The sequence below is a fragment of the Oratosquilla oratoria genome, chromosome 1, assembly GCF_046742065.1.
Source record: "Oratosquilla oratoria isolate Oo_2021 chromosome 1, ASM4674206v1, whole genome shotgun sequence".
In the NCBI taxonomy this organism is placed as follows: domain Eukaryota; kingdom Metazoa; phylum Arthropoda; class Malacostraca; order Stomatopoda; family Squillidae; genus Oratosquilla; species Oratosquilla oratoria.
This window is the reverse complement of record NC_134777.1, coordinates 67,754,460-67,771,959: the sequence shown is the minus strand read 5'-3', so window position 1 is coordinate 67,771,959 and position 17,500 is coordinate 67,754,460. Positions and strand designations below refer to the sequence as shown.

General features: G+C 43.2%; 1 protein-coding gene across 2 annotated transcripts in view; it reads right to left on the bottom strand.

Moving 5' to 3' along the window:
- Ttc7 (tetratricopeptide repeat domain 7) overlaps nt 1-17,500 on the bottom strand; it is a 512,658-nt gene that overhangs the window by 218,424 nt on the left and 276,734 nt on the right. For both annotated transcript variants that reach the window (XM_076200670.1, XM_076200754.1), the window contains exon 16: nt 13,005-13,096. In XM_076200670.1, coding sequence (XP_076056785.1) covers nt 13,005-13,096 — 92 coding nt within the window. The remainder of the gene's footprint in view (nt 1-13,004; nt 13,097-17,500) is intronic.

Genomic DNA, 17,500 nt, shown 5'->3' with positions numbered 1-17,500 from the left:
TATTTGTGATGATGATCAATTAGTCGGTAGACGAGGTCGTGGACCCTTTTTCGCGACGACGACGACGACCTTATCACGATAGCGTCGCGTACAAGGGCCCCTGTCGCGGTCACTTTGTCTGGTCATAATGGGGTCCGTTTCACATCTCGGCCTCCACATCCTCCCTCCCCAGGCCGGATCAAAAGTGTTTTGTCTTGGCAATTATCGCTCTCTGCGGTGGCTGGAGCCGTTGAAAAGGAGATCCTGCCTCTCTCCCGATGGCAGCTGACTTCGAGGTCAGTAGGTCTGAGAGGGGGGGTTCTCCTGCGAGATCGGAAGAGGAGGAACAGGAGGAAGAGGAAGAAGAGGAGGATGAGGAAGGGAAGGAGGCAGCGGCTGACGGGCCGGTATTTCGGGAGTGAGCGAGGGAGGGAATGCGGAGGGAGTACGGCAAGGGGAAGTGGGGTAGGAGGAGAAGGTTTATGGGCGGGGCCTGGCAGAACGGAAGAAGAAGGAGAGGAGGGAAGAGAAGGGAAGGGAAGTCTTGGGTCGGAAATGGCAGGAAGCCAACGGCCGGAACGCGCCCATAGCAGGTCCTTCCCGGCGGCGGCCAAGCCGACCTCCCCTCGTCCTCCCGTCGAGCCGCGCCGGGTGGGATGGGGGTTCTTACTTCTGTGTGTGTGTTTGTGGGGGGTCGGGGGTTGGGGGAGGTGACCTTGCTAGACCCCCGCAATGCCACAACGCCAGGAAGGCTCTCGCCCTTAGCATGCGCAGTGGTGGCTGACGGCGGAGGGTGAGAGTTGGGGCGGTGGTCGTGTTCCTGAAGGCGGCCCAGCGCAGGATAGGAAGAACGACTGACGAGAAGCCGTTCCTACTGCTGCTACTGGTGGTGGTGACGGTGAAAGAGGGAAAAGGAGGGCTCCATTGGGTGTGAAACAGGTGGTGGGATATAGGAGAAGAAAAAAGGGAGGGAGGAGGAAGGGAGGGAGGAAGGGAGGGAGGGAGGGAGGGAGGGTGGAAAGGAAGGAGGAAAGGCGGGTTGAGAATGGTAGATGCGTACAGGGAATCAAAGGAGGCAATAGGAAAGTGGGCAGAGTGGGATGAGCGTACTTGAAGAATGCAAACACACATAGAAATACACACACACACACACATACACATACACACACACACACACACACACACATACACTCCCACGAGCGGACACTCACACATGTAAACATACATACGCACGTAATTATCCCCTCCCCCCCACACACACACGCACAAACACCATGAATCGGGCCCTTTTCCTCCGCTGCCTCTACTTCTTTCCACTGAGAGAGAGGCTGTGGAACTCTTTTTCTCTCAGATACCTTTCCACCTGCCTATTATAATTTGAACCCTTTAAAAGAGGGAGTCTCAAGGCCCTTTAATGTACATCGGTACCCGACTTCGAATTAGTACCTTCTTCCTTTTTGGTTCTCTGCAGGCCTTATCAAGTCATCCCCTTTCTCATTTGACTTTACACGATATTTTCAACAGGCCCTCACCAACTTTTGCCTTCACCTTACGACCCATATGTGACAAGCGCTGTCGATTTTATTCAGCTGAGATTGAACTCTTGAGTATGCTAACGCCCTTCTCTTGTTACCTCTTTTCCTCACTGAAACCCAAACCTCACCGACCCTTCCCAATTATCTTTTCTTTTCCTTCCTTCCTTCCTTCCCTTCTCTAAACCCAGCCTATACCCCATCTCTGCTATGCACTCCCCTCCTCATACTTTCTACCTTTTACCCCCCTTTCTCTCGTCTCTCCTCTCAATTTCTCTCCCGTCCCCAAATCCCGCTTCCGCCCGTTCTCGAGTACACCGACCGGGACCGAATTCTGGACCCGGGCCATGTCATAGGACTTTATGACATGGGGGGGGGGGGGTTCTATGGATTCCGGGGCCGGAGGGGTGACGGTCCCAGTAGGGCTCCGGGTTTTAGCAAACGATTCCGCTGTGGCTCGGTGGTAGTGCGCGCGTCTGGTAACCGCGTGGGTATCTCGGACGTTTGTTTGAATCCTGGCCGCGGCGCAGAGGTTAGGAAGAACAGTCGCTCTGAGTAATGCCCTCCGTCCGACGCTCACTTCGGACCTATTGAGGTGACTTGGACACGACTGTGTGATACATCAGCTTCCTCCGGGTATCATTACTGCAGTGGCAAACCGTGGATATCGACTCCTGCGTTCATGTATGAACTGTTCCGAACCACCGGCAAGGTTAAAGTCCGAGCGAGTAATAGCCCCGCAAAAAAAAAAAAAAAAAAAAAAAAATACGGGGGGCTCTTACCAACGCGACAGACACCACAAAGCCCATTCCAGTCCATCATCGCACCACACCCAAATGCCCTATCAGGGTGTGTCCATAGCAAAGGAGCAGAACCTTGAACCTTGCACCGAGCCTTTACAAATGTCTTTGTTGTAAGACTGAAAACCAACTACCAGAGGCTCTCAATCTGTTTTCTCGTGTATCCCATACTTATGTACTGCTGTTCTTCAGTCTCTTGGAGACCGCTTCAACAGTGAATAAAATCGATGGACATCCACGAAGTCCCACTAGTTTCCAGTAAGTGGCCCGACTTGGAGTATTCGTATTCTGTGATTATCTTCGGGGTCTTAGTAAGGAGTCTTAGTACGTCTACTTATGAGCCTTAGACAAGGCCCACTGTGCTGTCTCAGTGAGCTTACCACTGAGACTATGATGGGTCTCCATACTGTAAGAAGCCTTGAGAAGTGTCCCCTGCTTAGTACAATAACGTAACAGAGCCTACCGGTGTGAGTTGATGAGCCTCCACAGAGCAAGACAGTCTTAATGGGTAGTGACCCTTGAAAAGTACCCACTGTGCGTTAATGAGCCACTCGTGGCCTAAAGCGAGCCTCACCACCGAGTCCTGGAGAGGATCTACAGGGCTGGTACATGCGACTTACCTTGGTACCGCGAGCCATACACAATTCCCTCCACTCCTACGTACTACAATGGTTGATGCTTTCTGTTTTCTGTCCTGGTGTAGCCAAGGCACTGATCTACATCGTATATTTACGTATCTATACGACATAAACCAACACGTTTGCGACAACTAGCAACAATAGGCCGTCACTGTAGTACTTAGGAATGAAGCCAACTGTACTTATCCCTTGGACATCAGCTCAGGATGCAGGCTGTGTTGTGGCCACGTGGTAACATAAGTCTTTCGGCTCCCATCTCTTACTTTCATCGCTTCGCCAGGAAAGATGTCGATGAGAATAACGGTGTTCCATGCACAGATAACGGTGATCGATTCTTGAATAGTTTTCCTGGGTGTCGCTAGACGATTTTATTAATTTAAGGAGAGAACCTCTCCCTGCTGAAGGTAATAAACGTACCTCAATTACCACACAGACTATCGTCAGGCCATTTTATTCAACTGGAGTAACCTCCACAGTCTGTTCATTACAGACGGGCACACTTTATTGGGAGAGGAATTCACTTATATTATCAACACCTTCAGCAAACTCTATCTCCACTGGGTCTACTTAATAAACTTAAAAAAGAAAGCCTTTCGGATAATAAATCAAAGTGAGGAAAACGATTAAAACAATAAGAAATATATGACAGTTCCCGGGAAAGAAGGCATCTATAACCCTGGTTAGATGTCTACAGTGAGCAGATATAAAGATAGCTAGTACGTCAGGAAGATAAGGGACATAATAATGGAAAAGTAAGAAATAACAAAACAAACGACAGCATCATATATAATATTCCATTCAGTGGATGCAGTAAGGTATACATAGGAGGAACTAGTCGTGGATTGTGTGTGTGTGTGTGTGTGTGCAAGCGCCCGTGTGTGTGTGTCAACCCTTTGGGAGCGACGGAGATTAAGTCCGTTTCGATTAATTCCCCATTATCTTTATCAAAATATTTTGTTTTAGCTAAACTAGGTCAGACACCTTAACTAGAAAATTTTAGTTTTTGAGCTGAATGCATTCAATCACTGAATATCAATGTTCCAACCCTTTAGATTAAATGAATAAATAAATTAATGATTGTATAAAAATATATATTTTTCTTTAATAAACCGATATTCGCAAGGCGAGGTGACTAGGTATAGGAAAGGAATATTCTCATCAGAGGACATGTCAATTTCACTCTTTCCCGCTTTCAAAGTGAATATACATATAGGGAAATAGAAATATATATAAACCAAGAGAATGGGGTCAAAATGAAAATATTTCGTACACAAATCAATATGTGAACTAAATTTCAGTCCAGTGAGAATACAAAAGAGCCAAAACCCGATATTGACTAATACCCATATACATAGAGGTACTTGAAAAGTATACAGTATATAAATCAAAAGAATAGTCAAAATGCAAATATTACGTACACAAATGTGTAAAATTATTTTATAAATAAAGAGTGATATATCAAAATTCAAGAAATAAACCAAATAATGAAATGAAGAACTACACAAAGACAAAATAAAATATAAAAAGGTACATAAATGCCATTAAGAAAAAAGTAAAAACAGCAAAAACAATGTATGCATAAACAAATAAAACTGCATCTTGCTATTTTGTTGTGTTAGACCACAAGATGTAAAGCATCTCGAGTTGAAAGGTTTTGAAATTCGCTATTCAATTCTGATTTTCAGTCACATTTCTTTATATAGAAGTGTTTTAAAATCTCCAAGGTCACCCCTTTAGATTAACGGGTTGGGTTGGTAAGTCCTACATTAAGAACATATGAACGGAGGAGACTCCAAGAAACCATAAAACCTACACTAGGCAGTTCCATGTCCTTTACCACCTTTTATACCTATCCATAAATTTACCAAATCTTCCCTTAAAACGACCAATTATTTCAGCGCTCACTACCGTGTTCAACCCTTGCAGTCTCCGATTTTTTTTTAAATCAGTGAACGAGCTGAACAAGACAGATACCTTTCGGTCAGCCAAATAACATCGTCCAACCAAAATCAAACAAACAAAACTGTGCCCCCACTGGACTGACGAGGCCCCTGCAGGGGGGCCTCGCCTGCCTGTCGCCAACCATGATGAACACACCGACGGTAAAGGGGGGTGGGTGGCTGAGAACCTCCCTCCCTCCCTCCCTCCCTCCCTCTCCCTTTCTCTGTTTCTCTTTCTCCTTCGCGCATCTCTCATTTCCGCTGCATATTTCCGAGATGAACCTACATCACTCACTCCAGTCAGTGACCTTTTGTGGCCCAGTCGGAATGATTCCTCCCCACTCCATCTTCTCGCCTCCTTCTCCTCTTCCTCTTCTTCTCTTTTCTTCTCCTCTTTTCCCATTCCCACTCCCTTCCTAAACTCCTCGTATCCTCTTCCCGTCTACTCTCGCTCTTTTTCGCCAACACTTGTTTTCATATCCCTCAACGTGGCTCCGCACATTATGCATTTTCTTCTGGCTAAAGACAGGTGATTTGGTCCAGCTGAGGGACAAACTTATATTCTGGAAGGTGTCTCCAAGCAATTAGGACGAAGTCCTCTTCTTGATCTGCTTAAAATAGTCTTACATTAACCTGAAAAAATCGAAGTGTGTCAAAAGAGTAATCAAAAGGGTAACCATTACAACCTCCTTCGTTTCCCTTCCCATTATCTCCTTTCTACTTTGCCTCCTCCTCCTCTATATTCTCTTCCATCCCTTGTTCTCTGTCTAGCCCCCTTGCAGGATCTCCCTCGGCTGAATAAAATCACCTGGAGGCGAATAAAAGCGTTAAGTCTTCAATAGTCGTGAATGGGTTTACTTTCTCTTAGCCAATTCCATCATCCTCATCGGCCCTTTGATCTCTGCCTCATCCTTCCTATATCTCTCCGCCTATTTCACCCCTTATATTTTCCTCTCTCCCTTCGCATCCTTCTCCTCTTCCGTTTCCTACTTCACCCCCTTCAGCTTACTCCTTCCTCTTCCTTCGCTTCTCCCACCCCTTCCCCCATCCCCTGACCTCCCCCTCTGGTCCACCATCATCCCTCGCGGTCTCTTCCTACAACTACTACACATGCGCGAGCCGGGGGTGGAGGTGGAGGGTAGGGGGGAATGAGGGGCCCTAATGGGGCCGAACCCCGCTCGGGTCCCCGAAAGGGCGGCGCGGCGCCGTGGCAGCGGGAAGGCCCTCATTTCCAGGGCAATTAGGTCAGGAAGGAGAGATGAGGGGGCAGCCCGTTGGCAGGTTGTTGTCAGACTTGGTCCGGTGTTGTCACACTTGGTCCGGTGTTGGCAGAGTTTGGTCCGGTGTTGAAAGGTTTGGGTCATTATTGGCTAATGGGACAGTAGGAGACCCCGTCACCCCTCCCCTCCCCCTTACTTCAATTCTCGTCTCCACGACCTGCCGCTAATTGACTTTATTATGGCGGAACTGAATGCGTAATATTAAAAGGTAATGCCGTAATCTTGATGTCTTAAGAAGGCTACGAGAGCAGCAGAACCGTGGAATATGCTATAACAGAATAGAATGGGGAAACGACCAATTTTCCGCCAAATCTAATGCACGAATGATGAAGTTCAACCTCGATTTGTCATGTCACTTTTATCTTTCAAGTATGTATATATCAAAGCATTTATATATATATATATATATATATTATATATATATATATATATACATATATATATATTTATATACATATATATATATCTATTTTTTTTATACACATACATATATATATATATATATATATATATATATATATATATATTATATATATATATATACATATATATATATATATATACATACATATATATATGTATACATATATATATACATACATACATATATATATATATATATATATATATATATATATGTACATATATATACATATATACATATATGTACGTACATATATATACATATATATATATACATATATACATATATATATATACATACATATATATATATATATACATACATATATATATACATATATATATATATATACATATATATATATATATACGTATATATATATACATATATGTATATATATTTATATACATATATATTATATATATATATGTATATATATATATATATATATATATATATATATATGTAACACAATTCACTAAACGCGTCAATAAGATTTCGCAGAAAACCACTCGGGAAATAAGACACTATGATCCGAACGTTTTCGTCTATTCAGACATTTTCAAGGAATACAGAATGACAATGGGTAGGAACGTATATACAGAAAAGTAATAGACAAGACAGGAACATGTGAGGTCACACAAGACAATTTTTCACCAAAGCGTATCAGGGCGGGGACACACCGTGAGCTGCTACATAATCGACAATTTTCTTTTGAAGATCGTGCATTTTTGGATTAAAAACATGAAATTTGGCACACGTATAGAGTAACCCTATCTGAACATCTTGGGATATAGAGACAAGCTGTCAGAGTCCCCTGGTGGCCACAGCAGGAACTAAAATCTTATGGCGGACGTCACAGAAAAATTAAATGGTCTTAAAAAAATTATTTTTAAGTTAGGAATATGAAACTTGACAGGTTCCCAAAATAATTAATAAGAACTATCTCTTGATAATAAATAATGAAATCAGAGCCCCCTAGTAACCAAAACTGCAAACATTTTTTTTTTTTATTGCAACCTCTGAATACAATTGTGAAAAGACCTGGGCCTTTTTTGTGCATTTTGTCAATGTAAAAGCTGAAAATTTCCACCACAATGGATCAAATATTTGATATACAAGTATCCTCGAAGAAGTATTTATCTGAATATACACAATAAACACAGCAGTTAATACCGAACATTCATTCCAACAAGTAAACAGAATGACAGCGATCATCTTTACAAACGACAAAAAAAAGTTGTTTTGTAGTTTTTTACATAAATTTTAATTTCATAACCACTCACCACAAAACCTGAATGAATACTGTTGATTTATCAGGTGGTACATCTGAGTCACAAAAAGCTTCAGTTTATGGTGCCTAAGTTTGGAAACAGTCCCTTTCGCAGTTGCACAGCGCAGTGCATTTGATCTGTGATTTGCTGCATTTACACAGACCTCTGTAAGATTTCTTGCATTTGCAACATATCAGTTCATAGCACATATCATGTGCTTGTTGAAGGTGTCCACCTGGAACATGCTGCATCCTATTCCCATCCAAAGAGCGATGGACTGGGCAAGGCTGGGTTTTTCTCCAGGGATTGACCCCACACATGTCCTCCTTGGAATGCTCCTCTCAGAGTATGTTGCTTTAAAGCAGCTTCTGTAGGAGGAATGCTTCCCGGAGACTTTGATTTCTCGGAGAACACCTGCTGCCTTGTTCCGTTGATGTTGGAGAGCTCAACGGTGTGGTCGTACCACAGCACCACGATCCTCTCAATGAAGGCCAGTGAGCTCTCTGTCAACTGACATTGTGGATTTGTCAGTGACAAGAAAGCTTCTGTGACCTCAGGGAAAACATGCCATGTCTCCCTTGCACAGCCTGTGAAAGCATGGAAGAATGGCAGCGCCTGGGCCTTGGATGATGGCAGAGCAGCAATGATCTCATGAATGGCTATGTACCTTTGAGACGTTCCAGTCCCAAATGATATCCACAGCTCAGAGGTCTTAAACTGGTGGAAACATGCCACAGCAAGTACAACACCATCAATGTCCGCTGTTCTGAAGAGGATGAGTTAGTGGCCTTTGTTGGCAGCATCCATGACATGCGGCATGATACGTGTGTCTGCTTCCTCCTGGGTGCAGATTTCCTGGAACGACTTGTCCGTCACTCCTGCGTTACAGACCACTTGCTCGTTCAGAGCATGCATGAATGAATGCGCTTGCAGGCTCTAAAGAAGTTAACACACACACACACACACACACACACACACACACACACACACACACACACACACCCCTCGTGGCGCAGTGGTTAGAGTTTTCGCCTGCCACCACGGCGGTCCGTATTCAAATCCCGCCCAGGACTGAAATAATTTCAGTATCACTGCGCTGCGGGTTGTTACTCCGATTCACGTGGGCGGGGAGTTGGGTGTGTGTGTGCGTGTAAGGTCACAGTATTACCCATAGATCGGTAATACGAGTTCTGAGCTGTCATCTGGGAGGTTAATAACTTTCGATCACGAGTCCAACATGTGATCCAAGACCATGGTGAATCACACACACACACACACACACACACACACACACACACACACACACACACACACACACACAGAACGTGTCTGTGTGTGTGTGTAAGAAGCGCGTGTGTGTATGTGTGTGAGTGAGTGTGTGTGTTTGTGTGTGTGTGTATGTGTTAACTCTAGAGCCTGCAAGCGCATTCATTCATTCATGCGTGCGGTTACAATCCCTATACACAATCTGACAGGTGAAACATTTCACACATCTCCATGGCAACACGAGCTCTTTCCAAGTAATATCTGCCATCATTCATCTAGCTTACTGAGATCGAGATTCTGCGCGTTCCCATAAGGCCCTTCAATACCGTGGCGCACACTAAAAAATTTCCTTGGTAAGTGCCGGACGATTTAATCAGCTGATGGGCCGCTATCGTCAGTGTGACATAGCTACAAACACCCGCTAAAGCTGGACAATGCCACCCTTCGACAGCACAAGAAGGTCATCTGTTTTAACAAAATATGTAAGAGTGCTGCGAGGTTAGACAGAAAATACTCAGAGGCATCGCATTCCAGCAAGGGCTAGACTACAGCACCTCCTTGAGAGTGCCAGACTTGCTAAGCCTGTCTGGCCCAAGACTTTGGCACAAACCGCCCATCCGCCCGAGTCTAATCTATGAGCTGGAGTCTGCCCGGGCCTTCTTCATTATCTTAAATATGTTGCCGGAGGAGAAGAAGGAGGTGGAGGAGGAAGAGGAGGAGGAGGAAGAAGAAGAGGGAGAGGAGAAGGGGAGGTAAGAGAAGGAAGCAGAGGAGGAAGAAGAGGTGTGGGATAATGACGACGAAGGATAAGAGGTGGAGGATGAAAAAATGAGGAATAAGGGAAAGAAGGAATAAGGAAGAGGAGGAGACAGGAGGAGACAGGAGGATCTAGAAAGGAGAGTGAGTAAAGCACAGGAAAAGGATGTGAGGAGTACAGGGAGGAGTATGAGGTAAACGAGGATAGGAAAAAGGAGGTGGAGAGGAAGAGGAGGTAAAGAAAGAAAGGGCTTAAGAAGCGCAGGAGGAGGTAGACAAGGAAGGAAAGGAAGCAAGAGGGAAGAGGAAGAAGAAGAGGAGGAGGAGGGGGAAGAGGAAGATGAGGAGGAAGAGGAGGGGGAGAGGAGTGGGAGGATCAGGATAAGGAGGGGAAGGAAGAGGAGGAGGAAGAGGAGGAGGAAGGGGAGGAGGGAGAGGAGGATCAGGATAAGGAGGAGGAGGAAGAGATGGTGGAGGAAGAGAAGGAGGAGGAGGAGGAGGAGGGGGATTAGGATAAGGAGGAGGAGGAAGAGAAGGAGGAGGAGGAAGAGGAAGAAGAGATGGTGGAGGAAGAGGAGGATGGGAGGATCAGGAGGAGGAGGAGGAGGAGGATCAGGATGAAGAGGGGAAGGAAGAGGAGGAAGAGAAGGAGGAGGAGGAGAAGGAGGAGGAGGAAGAAGAGGAGGCGGAAGAGGAGGTGAGGAGGAAAAGGGGAGAGATGGAAGACGTTGGCATTTTAATGGTGTTGATCTTCGAGCTAGGAAGAGGTCCCTAGTCACGGGTAATCCTTTGGATGGATGTCGCCAACACCGGAAGCAAGCAAGCAAGCAAACAAACAAACAACACCATCCCCCCTCCCCCCCAGCCACCTTAATCTGCCGTGTGGCTGCCGGAAATGTTAACAAGATATCTTTGAGGACGCGTTTATCCGTTTTCTTTTTTTCCAAGTATCCTATTCTACAGGGGTTATCACGTTGGGCTATTTTTCATCCAACCTCCGATTAATCGACGGTACTACCCACATCAAAAAAAAAAAAAAAAAAAAAAAAAAAAAAAAAAAAAAAAAAAAAAAAAAAAAAAAAAAAAAACCGCCATAAAATCACTATTGCAAACTACTTTGTTTTCTTAACAAAAACACACAGAATGACATTTAATATGCTGAAGGAAAATTATTTTCCTCCAGAATATCAGATTCCTTCCCCAAAGCTGCGGACTGCAAATCTGCTGCAACAGTCGGAGGAAAAATAGCCCAGTGTGATAACGCGTTTTCCTTCAGTTAATTTGTACTTACAGCCTCCTTAATGCTTATCACTTATTCTAACCTGTTTGTTAGCGACAAGCAAAAACTCGGCGTTGTATCGTTCAATAATGTTTCTTTCGTCAATAGGCATCTCGACAGCTTTGTGTTTCACTTCTCTTTGGAACATAACAAGTTCATCCGAAAACTAGAAAAAACAACAACTAAGAAGTTAGGTGAAACCTAATTATCACACATCTGAAAGAGTCGTTAACCCACGAGCACATAGTGCTCCTTTAAAAGAACACAAACATTTTACTTTTGAAATTTCATTATACGTAAGTTATGCATGAAAACTGAATTTTCTTTCGTCACCATGTAACAAGACGTTTTCTTGTACATAGTAATGAAAGAAAACAAAGTATTCATGCATAAATTAAAATTAAAAAAACACAAACATTATACGTACGTTATGCATGAAAAATGAATTTCCTTGCATTACCATGTAACAAGACGTTTTCTTGTACATAGTACTGAAAGAAAACAAAGTATTCATGCATAAATTACATATAATGAAATCTAAAAAGTATATTTTGTTCCTTTAAAGGACCATTATGCGCTCCTGTGTTACAGTATATTGTTATCAGTTTCCTGCGGGCCGCGAGAGACCTGGGGCAACGGATTGTTTGACTGATATCGAATATGACAATGACACTCGCAGGCCATTGTTTTTCGTCTGGATAGTAAATATTAAATTTCTATTTTCAGTTCTGATATTATTAATTTCTTTTAAACCTTGAATGTTTCCACTAGGACTCCAATAAGTACCCGATTATTAATTTTTTAGAACAATGTGGAAATATCGAAACATACATTCCATATGAAAACGGACAAATTCTCCACACAATTCGTTGATGACAGGGGGACTCTTGCATTCAAAATATTGTGTTCAAATTTCTAAAACTTAAGGTGTCGGCAATTTGGCTAACATGCTATTTGCTTTTGCTACTTCCTTTGAGTAAAACACGGCTTCGGTTACAATAGTCTTGATTTGCATAAGAACGTTTCTACAATGTGCCTAACACTCGTATAGGTTTAACTTCTCTTAGTTCGTCATTCAGCTTCTCACTATATGACGCGAAAGTAATTTGACACTTGGATATAAAAAAACGCGTAGCAAAAGTGAGCAGCATGCTAGCCAGAAATGCCTAGTGTGCCGCCACATTTACACAAATGTACAAAGTGTACAAACAGATGATATAAATCCTAACAAATAATCAATCCATAATCCTTTTCGTTCGCAGCTGTGGCGTTCCGCGTTTTCAGGCAGTGGAAAATCGAGGCGATAACTGTTGTTATTCATTATTCTAAACTCAATGGTAGTTTTTTTTTTTTTTTACATTTGTGGTAAGTTACGCTTTCTTGAACTCTACCAAACTTTACATCCGCATATCTGGATAAAGAAGACTTGAAAGTTCAATATATCCTATGACCAGCTGTACATTATTACCATCCCGCTCCTACGAAGTTTTTTTTTTTTTTTTTTTTTTTTTAACCGATGGTTGGGTCACCTCCCCACTTGGCCAGGGCTGTCGGGAACCAACGACAAAGCACGCAGCGGGTACCGGGAATCGAACTCACGACCATCTGCTCGTGAATTTGACAAGGTATCCACTGGGCTACCACGCGGATGTATACCACGAATAACTACTTGTACTTCAGGAAAGTACTAGATAGTAGAAATGATAGGACATATACAGTATACTCCTTTGGCATAAGGAAGGGAATGAAACAGGAACATGGACAGCTTACATCCCGAGCCAGATGACCTCACTCAAGGAAAAGTCACGGGGTCAAGAAGAAGGACGAGGTACTTACCAAGACTCGTAGTCCAGCGCATCCATCTTGATGGCATCCAAGAGGGTTTTCTCAGCGAGGCGTTCCATCCCCAGGTAATGGTACACCAGACCCTAGGGAGAAAAAACAAACAATATTTAACAATGGCGCTTTATCATAGCCATTTTAATACTAGATATCTTGCTAAGGATTGAAACTAAAGCTAGGTTGGTGTGTGTCCGGGGGGGGGGGGAATGGTGTCCTTGTGTATTCACTTGGTCTTTGGATCACGTGTTGGACTCGTGATCGACAGCTATTTCCCTCCTGGAAGAGAGCTCAGAGCTCGTAGGTCCGATCTATGGGTAATGCTATGACCTTGCACACACACACACCCCCAACTCCCCGCCCACGAGAGTTGGAGTAACACCCCTCAGCGCTGCGATACTGATATTATTTCAGCCCCGGGCGAGAGTCGAACCCGGACCTCCGTAGTGGCAGGCCAGAGTTCTAACCACAGCGCCATGAGAGGTGTGTGTGTGTGTGTGTGTGTGTGTGTGTGTGTGTGTGTGTGTGTGTGTGTGTGTGTGCGTGCGTGTGTGTGGGGCATGTGAATATACAAGCTCTGTTATGGGAACATCAATGGCACAATTACAGACACGTATCGTAAATCGCGACGCCATCATTATTTAAGCCTCTAAACATGTTGAGGCTGTCACCTTTCCCGAATCAGAGAACTCGAATAAACTTGAGTGGAAATGAGGCCCTCGCAAGAACAAAATAATCGCCAACATCATTTTCATCCAGGATTCCCTCGGTAACCGTAACGCATCGATTTCTGTCCACAGCTAAAGGTACGTTATGGTCGGTGCGATTATCGCTCAACGATGATCGTTCATGGCTCAATGATGATCGTCAGACGATTATCTTGAGCACTAATTCTTTGTTTTTGGATGATGGGGCTGTTTCACTTCCAGCTACAGAGTACGAGGCTGATCATTTTTAACCGAACCTACAACCGACGCGTTTACTCAGATATGATGATGCCAGGAGGGAGGGAGGATGCGCGTCAGCCACCCCGCCGCCATTGGCAATCGCACTGGGCAAAACGGACCTTTACCTCGTGTGGTGAAGGTAATCGGCAGTACAGACCTTTCCATTGGTCATTTTACTGTATGGGTAAAAAGTTTTCTTCTTAAAGAAAAAAATAAAAGAAAATAAAGAAAAAACAAAAATATATAAATAAAAAATAAAATAAAAACACGTGATATATATATATATATATATATATATATATATATATATATATATATATATATATATATATTGTGGAAAAAATCACAACTTGTAGTGATGTCGTTCATATAATCAAGAGCAGCGGTCAAGGATCCTCGAACTTGACCTCATGATTAGGAGTCCAGTCTCCTACCAACCTGCCAACAAAAGGGATGGGAACAGACTACGAACTACAGGCTAGGAAGCAATGCCGACTACAACTGCGTGACGTGCACCAGATTCCCCAACGAGACTTTTATTCGCTTATATATCGCAATTATTATTCGGAGGAGAAAGTGATTAAAAAAGAAGAAAGGAGTGGAGAAGATGGTAAGAAGAGGAGGAGGAGGAGGAGGAGGAAGATGAGGAGAGGGAGGATGGAAATGAGGAGGTGGTAGTGGAGGAGGAGGAGGAGTATGTGAAGAACGAAGAGGAGGAAGACTATGAGGTAGAGAAAGGGGAGAAGGTGGAGGGATGGTGTGGAGGAAAAGGAGAAGGATGAGAAGGAGGAGATGGTGGTGAAGGAGGTGGAGGATCATGTGGGGGAGAACGAGGAAGAGGAGGAAGAGGTGCGGGAGGAAGTGAGGAAGCTACAGGGGAGAAAAAGAGATTGTTGAGGGGATTAGGGAAGCTGGAGTGGAGGAAGAGATAGGCCCGTCGAGGGGGGAAGAGATACAAGATATATATATATATATATATATATATATATAAATATATTAATGTATATATATATATATATATATATATATACAGAGAGAGAGAGAGAGAGAGAGAGAGAGAGAGAGAGAGAGAGAGAGAGAGAGAGGAGGGAGGGAGAGAGAGGCAGATAGACAGAGAAAGAGAGACAGAGAGAGAGAAAGGGAGAGTGAGAGAAAGAGAGAGAGAGGGGAGGGAGAGATAGATAGATAGAGAGGGAGAGAAAGAGAGTGAGCGAGGTGAGGGAAAGATAGGTAGACAGAGAGGGAGAGAGAGGAGAGGGAGAGAGACATAGAGAGACAGATAGATAGATAGAGAGAGAGTGGGGGAGGGAGAGATAGATAGATAGAGAGAGAGAGAGAGAGGGTGAGGGAGAGAGAGACAGAAAAAGAGACAGAGACAGAGAGCTTAAAAGACAGAGAGCGGGCTTAAGAGAGCTTAAGAGACAGAGAGCGGGCTTAAGAGAGCTTAAGAGAAAGAGAGAGTGAGAGATAGAGATATATTGAGAAAGAGAGAGAGATAGAGATGGAGGGAGGTAGAGAGAAAGGGAAGAAAGTGGAGACCTTGCTTAAGAAAGAGAGAGACAGAAGGAGAGAGAGGAGAGAAAGAGAGAGAGAGGTATGGAGAGAGAAGGCGATTAAGAAAGAGAGAGAGCTTAAGAGAGAGAGGTAGGGAGATAGACAGAAAGCTTGCTTAAACAAGCGTCCATGTGTAAGGAATGAAGAGTGATAAGGTCATTGGGAAGGCTGCGCGGAGGGGAGCAGGGGAGGGATGAGGGAGGGATGAGGGAGGGGAGGGATGAGGGAGGGGAGGAGGGAAGAAGGGATTTGAGGGGAGGCAAGAGAAAGGAGGGAAGGGAGAATGGGAAGGCAGAGCGGAATGGAGAGAAAAAAAAGGGAAGAGGAAAGAAAACGGAGATGGAGACGAGGGGAAGAAGGTGGGTGCTAATTAACAAAAAAAGGTCTAGGACAGGAAGGGAAGGGAAGACAAGGGAAGGAAAGGGAAGGGAAGACAAGGGAATTGAACGGGACCGATCAAGGAAAGATAAGACAGAGGAGGAAAGGAAAGAGGAACAAGAACGTCCGTGTGTGTGTGTGTGTTTGTGTGCGTGCGTATACGCGTGTCATTACATACACATATACATTCGTTTGTATAAATGCAAGTACATGTGAGGAAAGTGAAGGACAAGGGAGCGGAGAAACAGACTTTTAATTCAGAAAGTTGCAAAAATACTATAGTGTCCCCTAAAGGTCACCGACCTACAAGTCTACGGCAATTGAAATCCATGTTTAATTAGTTTATTATAATTCCGGGCTAATTGGGAAAGTTGATTCCAAGTTACGACGTCCAAATGATTTTGGATGAAATCCCAGGCTCTGTTTTGACCCTGGTTGCTGCTCCACGGGGCTCAAATTACTCAGCCAATCAGACTCTTCTCACCGTATGACGTCATATCCACAACTCATCACCATTGGTTATCGTGATTTTTTGTATCCAATCAGAAAAAGAAAGAAAAGGGGATGAATAACAAAGATAAGAAAAATTTGATGAAATAAATGAAAATGAAAAAGAAGATTAAAACATAGAAGAATATCAAAATGAAGAAGAAAAAGAAGAAACGAAGAAAGCAGATGGATAAGAAGAAAAAGAAAGAACAAAAGGAGAATAAGAAAATAAAGAAGAAATAATAGAAGATAAAAAGAGGTAGAGAGACTAAAACAGAATAAAACAGAAAACTAAAGAAAAACGAAAAAGGAAAAGAAGAAAAAAGAAGAAGAAATGATAGAAGAGAGTAAAGAAGAAAAGAAGAAAGACTAAAACAACGAAGAAAATGGAAGCAGAAAACGAAAGAGAAATGAAGGAAAACAAGATGAAATGATAGAAGAAAGTAAAGAAGAAAAAAGAAGAGACAAAAACAACGAACTAGAAAAAGAGAACGAAAGAAAAACGAAGAAGGAAAAAAAGAACGAAGAAAATGGAAGAAAGTCAAGAAAAAGAAAAGAAGAACATATATTAATACAAAAGAGAAAAAGAAAGAAGGAAACAAAAGAGAAACGAAAAAGGAACAGGAGAAGAAGCAAAGAGGTAAACGAAGAAGAAGAAGGTGAGGAAGAAAAAGCAAAGGAAAGCAGGGCGAAGAAAAAGTTAAGAAAAAAAAAATTGCTAAAAAAGTGGCCGAAGAAAGCAAAGAAAGTAGCTAAGTTGAAAAAAGCTGAGAAGAAGAAATGAACAAGAACAAAATGAAATATAAGAACAGAGGGACATTAAGAAGAAATAGAAAGAGAAGTAGTAAAAAGAAAAAAGAGAAAGAAGAAACAGAAAATGAAGAAAAAGAAAAAGGCAATGAAGAAAACAAAGAAAACGAAAGAGTGAAGAAGAAAAAGAAGGGAAAGAAGAAAATGAAAGAGAAAATGAAAAAGTAAAGAAGAAAACGAAGAAAACGAAGGGGAAAAAAAACGAGTGAAGAAGACAAGAGTACACAAGGGGGGGGGGAGAGGACAAAAAAAGAAAGAAGACGAACGCCTAGATGGGGTCGGGACCCACAATTTGAGACCCAAAAACACTATGAG